This window comes from Ixodes scapularis, unplaced genomic scaffold, assembly GCF_016920785.2.
Source record: "Ixodes scapularis isolate PalLabHiFi unplaced genomic scaffold, ASM1692078v2 PGA_scaffold3__209_contigs__length_174095766, whole genome shotgun sequence".
Classification (NCBI taxonomy): Eukaryota; Metazoa; Arthropoda; class Arachnida; order Ixodida; family Ixodidae; genus Ixodes; species Ixodes scapularis.
Genome location: NW_024609868.1, coordinates 119,938,563 through 119,947,533, shown reverse-complemented (window position 1 = coordinate 119,947,533; position 8,971 = coordinate 119,938,563). Strand labels below are relative to the sequence as shown.

Genomic DNA, 8,971 nt, shown 5'->3' with positions numbered 1-8,971 from the left:
ATTGTGGAATGTCTTCCAATTGATAACTTCCCGCCACTAGAGGATATTTCTGAGCTGGCATCAGACATCAGGTCTAACATAATTGATGCCTCGTCCACTTTTTTATGACGTTTGGGGCTATTTGATCAAGCCTTTGCTTGAGCAGACAACTTACACCTGTGACTGTTCTCAGCTGCTATCGGATGAGTCTAATAACTTGACCAGGCCTCACCAGTACTGTCTTGTTCCTAAAGCATACCACGTGCCTGGAAAATTCTTCGGGAACTTAGTAGTACCATCACAGGCTGCCTTTCATTTTATTCAGCAACTAGAAAATCACTTTCTTCCCATAATAGAGAGTGTGACACATGTTCGAGGAGTCTGTGCCGCCTTGTATAGCACACTTTGAGGTCTGGGTGGTTTTAGCCTTTGCCCAGAGGAGTACCACAAAGGGTTTTTTAAAGCTGTTTTTCAGAATACGCTTGTGTTGACATGTTTGATTTCTTAACCGGAATTCGGACAAAGTTTGGTTGCACTCTTCAGTGGTTAATAAGAACGAGACAGGTTTAACTGTTAATAGTGTATTAACAGAGGCGGTTGCCAAACCAAAAACAAAAAGTGCTTAAGTGGGCGGTGCAGCTTGCTCTCCAAATATTTGTTTCCCCTTTTTCCAGCGAATGTGTATCACGGCTCCCTAACAAAAATATTTGTCCACTTTCTACAAAATGTTGATAGAAAATAATGTATAGAGGCTAAAAATATTTGAAAGAAAATGTATCCACTTTTGTATCCACTGTCCATAGTTTTTTAGCCGCTTTTTTCTGAAGCCATATTTCTTTTCTGAACAATTTCGGGCAATGTTTAGGGACGTTGAATCTTGTCAGATTTCGAATAGAGTTCTCATTGTTTGGTAATGGCTCGCCCGCAGTCAGTTTGAGGCTATGCAAATTGGTGTTTTTTTTATATTTGCCGGAAATCGGGAATTTGTACTATGCGGCGTGTGCTTCGCACTGTTATTATACTCTTATGACTGGTAATGATAGCGATGTCTTATTTATTTTTGCACTTCCTTCCCGTACCCGAGTCGGCGTGAAAGTGAATGTATCATACAGCATGTTCTCCGTGGAAAGGTTTTGTTAACTTGGTTCCGCTAACAATCTATTACGAAGTGTACGATATGCCGAAGCCCTTCATATTCATTAATTTTTGTGAGTATCGATCTCTTTCGTATAAAACATACAGAGCTTCTGAAGTAAATCATGTATACATAAATGTGACCCAATACGACCACTTCGGTCGTAGCGCCCAAGAGGGCGCTACGAGCGAAGTGGCTTTAGGGTGCCTACATGTCTGTCTCTCTGAGGGTGAAGTCATCCATTGTTGCCCTGAATGTGCCAGCGCGTGACGCTCTCGCGCACTCGGTACGCGACTTGGGCGGTAAAATGGCGTCTGTGCATTAGCCAAAGCTACGCGCTCGAGCGGAGTGACACCGGATTGCGCGCACTTCAAAATGCATAAAAAAAAACGACTGGGCGGAAAAATGGCTGAGATGTCTCCACTCAAGCAAGAGCGAGCGTGTGTATGAAGGCACTCTTAGTGGCTAGGATTAGCTGTTTTTTTTTTTTTGTTTTTTTGGCATGCGGAGGTACCAAAATATCACTCCGGTGGCCCTCCTCCTTTCTAGTACACTCTAGCTCAGTGCTGCGCTGTGCCGTCATGATCTTCCCAAGGGCTGCACGAGGCACCGACGCAACTTGCGCAATTTTGGAACATGAAGGGGCTTTAGGTCACTACCAACACTCTCAAGAAAAAAGGGTGTCAAAAGGTGTATCTTTACACCCTTTGTCCCATATAATACACCCCGAAATTTCAATTCGACGCACAGCGCCCTACAGTCGAACAGACGGCCCGAAATTTTACGAGGGGCTATGCTCGATAGCCGTGTGGTACAATATTTTAAATAGCTAAAGCACGTATTCAAGACCACATAAAGAAAACACCGAGTTTTTACAGTAGGGACAAGAAAACCCCGATTATTTTTCTTGTGGTCAGTAAAACGTACGTTAGCTATATTAATTAGTTGTACCACACGGCTATCAAGCCCCTCGTATAATTTCGGGCCGTCTGTTTGACTGTAGGGCGCTGTACGTCGAATTGAAATTTTGGGGTGTATTATATGGGACAAAGGGTGTAAGAATACACCTTTTGACACCCTTTTTTCTTGAGAGTGAACTCTATACTTACGACCACTGCATCTGAGCGCTTCCTATGGAAGAGCCTGCTCCCGGCTGAGGGCCGAGTTTTAGCGCCGCCTAGGGAGAAGCATTCTCACTAGGCAGCACCAAAACTCGGTTCTCTTCCCTCGTCTGGTTCTTCATCTGGTAAGACTCATTGCGAATTCCACTGGGCGTTCTGGAGCGCGCCGGGATCGGTTGACCAGATCCGGACTGGAGCACATGATCCGAACGGGGTCGCGCCGCCTACGGATCCCCAGTGAAACATGACCACTGCTCCGGGATCGGCGGATGCCTTCATGTCATTCAACTGCCTGGGAATCCCCTTTCCGCGGCCGCCGCAGTCGTTTCGAAGACGTTTTCGCAATGGCGGCGCTTACACGTGTTCGACGCACGAGCGGCAGGAATGGCTCAGGCGCTTCTCGCAAAGATTGCCGGAATGCCGCGGCAAATGCCTTCTCTCGTCCTTCCTGGAAAACCAACCGGCTGTCGAGCCAAGAGGTAAGCAAGCGGGCCATTACGAATTCTTCTGATGTCGAGACAATCTAGGAGCCCAGCCCGCGACGTGCTTCTTCTTCTTCTGAGGCGAGATGGGCGAGACCAGGGGAGATGCCCCACGAGAAAGGAAGTCACGTGTGTGCGCCGATGGCTGGCCCGGCTGGCTTCCGGTTGAATCCGCCGAAATCGTGGGAGTGACTTTTCTCGGATCCAGATCGAGATCTGGAGCGGGAGCTAATCCAAAACGACCAGTGAAACACGTCCTTCTCGATCCCGATCGCCCAGTGAAATAGGCTCGCCCCAGAAAAGTCGATCCCGGCGCGCTCCAAAACGACCAGTGGAATTCGCCATCAGTTTCTTAAGAAAGCTTCGCACTTATCGTAGTGTAAGAACGTCAGAAATGCATAGTCACAAAACCCCAAGACCAACACTGATGATAAGAGTACTATAAAAAGCAAAAACCTTGCTTCATGCGCAGCCCCTCTCTTCACAAGGGCCTGCGTTTGAAATTAATATTTTTTTTTAAGTTTTATCGCTGGGCCTAGGATTTCCGACATTAGTCTATAGACCTTTCCAGAAAAGGGCTGCTGGCCGGTTTCATTTTCAGTGTTCGTGCGTATCGCGCGTGATTTGCTCGCTTTCCGAAGCGACGCACACGCGCGTGCTGAGCTGTGGAGATCGCACGCTGAGCTGTGGATTTGTAAACATTGGAAAGGTCTATACAACGCTGTCAAAATTGCGCGTGGCTTCATCAATTGTTTCGTTCGCACGAGAACGCGTGAAAATGATCAAGGAGATCCTATGCTCCTATGCTCCTATGCTCGCACCGGCAGCTTTGACAGCGTTGTATATTAAAGGAGCGCTCATTGCAAGGGGACGAAGTAAACCAAAAAAACAACCGCATCTCCACGTGATGAGTGATGTTGATTGGGGCGAAGCTCTAGTGGTGCTTGTCTGCGTAGACGCTGAGCCGCAGCATGCTGAGCCGTTCGTTCGTTTTCATCCATGTCACGCTGCGGTCAAATGCTCAAATGCGTGTATAACAACGTTCCATACCACAAATTCTCTTTCTGACATGGATGAAAACGAACGAAAGGCTCGGCATGGCTGCGACTCACCGTCTACGCAAATAAGCACCACCAGAGCTTCGCCCTAATCAACATCATTCACCACGTGGAGATGCGGTTCTTACACGAGCACGGGAGCACGTGCTCACGTGCTCGTGGGCACGAGCACCCGACGCCGGACATCGGACGGACATACGGACATGGCTAGCCCCTTAGAAGCTTCGTCCCTAAAAATTGGGTTGTTAGTGTGTTTATACAGCCTAGAACTTGGTCTGCCTCAAGGGGCGACGAGTATCCCAGCTGTAGATGAGCAGTTTCTCCAGTGCAGTACAACCGCTAGCCTGGGGTGTTTAACGTGCATCACGCAGTACTGACACACGACCGCACGTCGGTACGATGAAGTGCTGCATCGAACTGCGTGCCGATTGTGGCGCGAGCCTCCTTTGAACTTCCCGTATTTTTTATAAGCGAGGCACGCACGTGCGTGCAGTGGGGCCGTGGCTTGTGCGTGGCCACTGGCACGGCCACTCGATTCCCCCTGTTGGTGCGGCCTGCCGATGTCTTTCCGCAAACTGAAGAGCGCGCGTGAGAGGAGAACTTCTCCCATTTGCCGTGAGGGCGCTGCACATCGGTGAGCGGTAAAGCCCCTCGATGTGTTTGCGCTTGTCTTGCAAGTAGCGTCAAATGCGCGAGTGCACGAGGCCCATGTCTCGAGCGGCCCTTGGAAGCAAATGGCGGCGCAGCACTGAAATGAGCGGGCCTTGGAAGCGAATGGCGGCGGAGCACCCGCTCCTCGCACGTGTCTCGCGCGCTTCCACAACAATGGTTGGCGGTACTTGTAAAAAACGCTTTCATCAAGGGGCTTTAGTGAGCGGTCTTGTGAGCTGAAAGCTATACTCTGTCTCACCTTATGTTGTACAGCAGGAAAGGCTGTAAGCGCGAGCTCCTTGCTCTGGGGCAGATCTTGGCGGGACAAGCTCTCGTGCAGTAAGGGCAGCTCTCAACGCTATGAGCTCGCGCTTGTAGCCTTCGCTGCGGTACAACATAAGGTGAGATGGAGTCCTAACGCGCTCTTGCTCCGCTACCCAGATAAAATATCTGCCTGTCATTGGCTTCGCCGATACCGAGGCACTGCTGCGGTTGCAGAAGGCAGCAAAACTCGCTTTCCCCCCACCTATGCACCGCTGTGCTCGGCGAAAATATTGTAGTGTCACTCTGCGCTCGCGTGTCTGGTTTGTGTTGGCGTTTTGGAAGCTGCCGGAAATATAAATGCGCGTTCTAGTTTTGAGTGCCAGACAGCGATGAAATGTGCCAACTCCACTCGTGAAACAGGAAATCCTGCAGTTGATGAAGTGCAATGAAGTCTCTTCCGAACTTGAGTTCGCACCACTGACTTACATGGCTGGCTACTTGGCCTTAGTTTTGCGAACAAAAGGTGACGATTTTTATTTCTAGAAATTGTCGTAATTTCAAAGTAATTAGTTGAAACATTCATCCTAGCAAAGCAATAAGAATTTCTCAGTGAAAGCAAGGAACGCGAATGTGTAGAACCCGCTAAACTTTGCAGGAGACTGTTGTGTATTTAATCTTTACATAATATATACATTACAGCATATAGCGGGCACAACCGACCGGGTTGGGGCCAGAGCAGTCGAACGTCTCGTGCCTGCGCGCGTGCACCAGTTCACCGGCATCCCTGGATATCCTCGGTTGCCAACACACAACATCCCTCCCCCCTAGGTCACATAGTCCTTTAGGTAGTCGGGACGTCGCCGTTGTCGCTGGGGACGATTTGACTGTTCTTGCGCAGGCGCTGAAGTTGGCAACACTGTTTGGTGCCTCGGTTCATGGGGTGAAGCAGGTGAACGTTGTGGGGAAGCTGGAGGTGTTGCCACTGGGGTTGACTCCTCAGGGAAGTCCGCTTGACTCGTAGATGGTGGGCACTCTTCCACCGATTCATTCCTAAGCGATGGCTCCCTTGGTAAGGAGAGCTGCTGAGGTGACAGCTCTGTCGTAGGCTCCTCCTCGTCCAGGTATGTGCTCCACTCCCGTCTCCGGATTTGGTCCACGTGCCGCTTCCAGAAACGACCGTCGATGGTGCGAACCTTGTAAGACACCGGACCGGTGATCTCAGTGATGATACCGGGTAGCCACTTGGGGCCTGCTAAATAATTGCGGATGAAGACTGGTTCTCGCGGCTCGAATTCGCGTACACCTTGTCTTCCCCGCAGCGCTTGTTCCTCTTGCTTGTCCACCATCTCTGCTTGTAGGTCTGGGTGAAGCCGGTCCAGTGCAGTACGGAGTCTCCGACCCATCAACAATTCCGCCGGACTCTTTCCGGTCGTTGAGTTCGGGAGAATATGCTGACTCAAAAGAAATCGGGCCAACTTGGTGGCCATGTCGCCTCCTTCCATGCGCCTGAGGACTTGTTTAGTTTCTTGGACCATGCGCTCCACTTGGCCATTTGACGATGGATGATATGGCGCCACCTTAACGTGCCGGATCTGGTTTCTCTGCAAAAATTCTTCAAATTCTTGTGAGACGAACGCTGTCCCATTGTCCGAGACTATAGTGTCGGGAACACCGTGTGTTGCGAACAGCACTCGCAGCCTTTGACACACTGCTGCTGACGACATGGATGCTATCTGGATGACTTCCAGCCATTTCGAATGCGCATCCACCACCAGAAGAAAAACCTTTCCTTGGAAGGGTCCTGCAAAATCGATGTGGATTCGGGACCATGGGTTTCTGGCAAATTCCCACGGATGCAGTCTTGCACGTGCAGGTTGCGGCCTTGTCTCCTGGCAGGGCAGGCAGGTTCGGACCTTCCTTTCGATATCTTGGTCGATACCCGGCCACCAAACTGTGCTTCTGGCAAGCGCCTTCATGCGGACGATCCCGGGATGCGTGGTATGCAGCAGCTCCAAAACCTGGTCTCTCGCTTGCTCTGGAATGATGACTCTACATCCCCACAGCAGGCATCCCCGATACTCCGACAACTCGTGCTGCCGTCGAACAAATGGCTTGAACTCGTCCGGCAGCCTGCCTTGAGGCCATCCAACCCCCGTCCAATGTCGAACTCTGGACAAGGTTGGGTCGTTCCGGGTGCATCGGGCAATCTTCTGGGCATCCCACGGAATCTCCGGCGCAGTCTCCAGCATCCGGACTTCAAAAAGTTTCTCGTCAGTTGAGCTGTCTTCCACAGTTAGAGGCAGTCGACTCAGTGCATCCGCGTTCCTGAGCTGATGAGCAGGCCTGTACTCCAGCTCGTAGTCGTAAGCCGACAACATTAACGACCATCGCAACATCCTAGGCGACAGCACTTGAGGCATCAGTTTTGCGTGATGCAAGAGTCCCAGTAGAGGTTTGTGATCGGTCACGATCCGAAAATGCCGACCGTAGATGAACTTGTGGAACTTTCGTATTCCAAAACCTATCGCCAGAGATCCCGGTCTGTCTGTGCGTAGTTCCTTTCGGCAGCTGTCATAGTTCGAGAGCCATAGGCTACCGGTACCTCCCGGCCTTCGCTATCAACGTGGCTGAGTACCACCCCAAGTCCGTACGTAGAGGCATCACATGCCATGACTAGTGGCTGGTGGACACTGTAATGGGCAAGGACGTCCGAAGACTGCAGTAGCTGCTTGGCCCGCAGAAAAGCCTCTGCTTCCTGCGTAGTCCATTTCCACTTATGGCCGTTGTCGAGCAGCCTGTACAAGGGCTCCAAAGTGTGTGCCGCTCCCCGTAGGAACTTGTTGTAGAAGTTGAGTGCCCCTAGGAACGCTTGCAACTCCTTCTTGCATTTTGGCTCGGGTGCCCCATGGATAGCCTTGACCTTGTCGTCTGTCGGCTGTATTCCTGCCTTGCTGACCTTGTATCCTAGGAATACAACTTCATCCACTCCAAAAACGCACTTGTCCCTTTTTAGCCGGACACCGTCGTCTTGAATTCTTTGAACCACAGCTTGCAGACGGGTGTTGTGCTCGGCTTCATCTTTACCGCCTACCAGGATGTCATCGAGAAAAACTTGCACCCCTTCCAGCCCTTGCAGCAGCTCTTCCATGTACCTCTGAAAAATAGCGACTGCAACAGCTACTCCGAACTGTAGGCGCGTGACACGGAAAAGTTCACGGTATGTGGTGATGGCGAGAAGGTCAGCTGTCTCACTGTCAACTGTCAGCTGCAGGTACGCTTGGTCTAAATCAAGCTTGGAAAACCTTGCACAGCCTGCCAGCTTCGCGAAAAGTTCCTCAGGTGTGGGTAGGGGGTAGCTTTCCCAACGGACCCCAGAGTTTACCGTACTCTTGTAGTCGCCACAGATTCGCACTGTGCCATCCTTTTTTACCACAGGTACTATTGGAGTCGCCCAACTGGAATGTCGGACCGGTTCCAAAATGCCTTGCCTGATGAGCTTGTCCAAGGCTTCATCCACTTTTGGTAGTAAGGCAAAGGGAACTGGACGCGGTTTGAAAAACTTGGGCTGGGCAGTCGGTTCCACTTCGACTCGAACTGGTGGTCCCTTGCTCTTGCCTAGACCTGGTTGGAAAACGTCGGCGTGACGACTCAGCACTGCTGCGCTGGACGGGCTCTGATTGCTCGTTGCTTCTTCCAGCTGATTGACTCTCAGCTCAATCCCAAGAGCCTTGAACCAGTCTCGGCCAAGCAAGCCTACGCCTGCTCCCTTGATCACGACGAGACGCAGTCGTTTTTGACGCCCTTTATAGGTGACTTGGACCATCACGGAGCCTAGCACCTTCAATTCCTGCTGGTTGTACGTGCGAAGACGTAGTTCACACGGTCGCAGCTTGTGCTTGGACAACCGCAGCTGACGCATAGTTCTCTCGTTGATCACGGAGCACACCGCTCCTGAGTCGACTTCCATCTCGAGAGGGTTCCCGTTCACTTCTACGACCACGCGGATAGCAGGTTCCTCGGCAGTCAATTGGAAGATGCCGAAAACATCCGCTGTTTCACTGTCGCGCCGCCGGCCGTTCTGGCGGCTGCCACCTGTAGGCCTAGGCGTAGGTGAGGACTGTTTCGCTTTTCGTCGACAAACTTTCACGATATGGCCCCGCTGCTTGCAAAGGTGGCACTGTGCGTGTCGAAAACGACACTCGTCTGGTGCGTGTGACCCTCCACAGCGAAAACACTTGCCAGCGTCTTGCTGTGACTTCGACGCAGTCCTTTCTCTTGCTG

At 51.3% G+C, this 8,971-nt stretch overlaps 1 protein-coding gene across 1 annotated transcript; it reads right to left on the bottom strand.

Annotated features, from left to right (window-relative positions):
- Nucleotides 1-5,422: 5,422 nt before the first annotated feature.
- On the bottom strand, nt 5,423-7,078 carry LOC121837416 (uncharacterized protein K02A2.6-like). Its single transcript, XM_042293039.1, has one exon. The coding sequence runs from the start codon at nt 7,066-7,068 to the stop codon at nt 5,515-5,517; it is 1,554 nt and encodes a 517-aa protein (XP_042148973.1). The 5' UTR covers nt 7,069-7,078; the 3' UTR covers nt 5,423-5,514.
- Between the last annotated feature and the right edge of the window lie 1,893 nt (nt 7,079-8,971).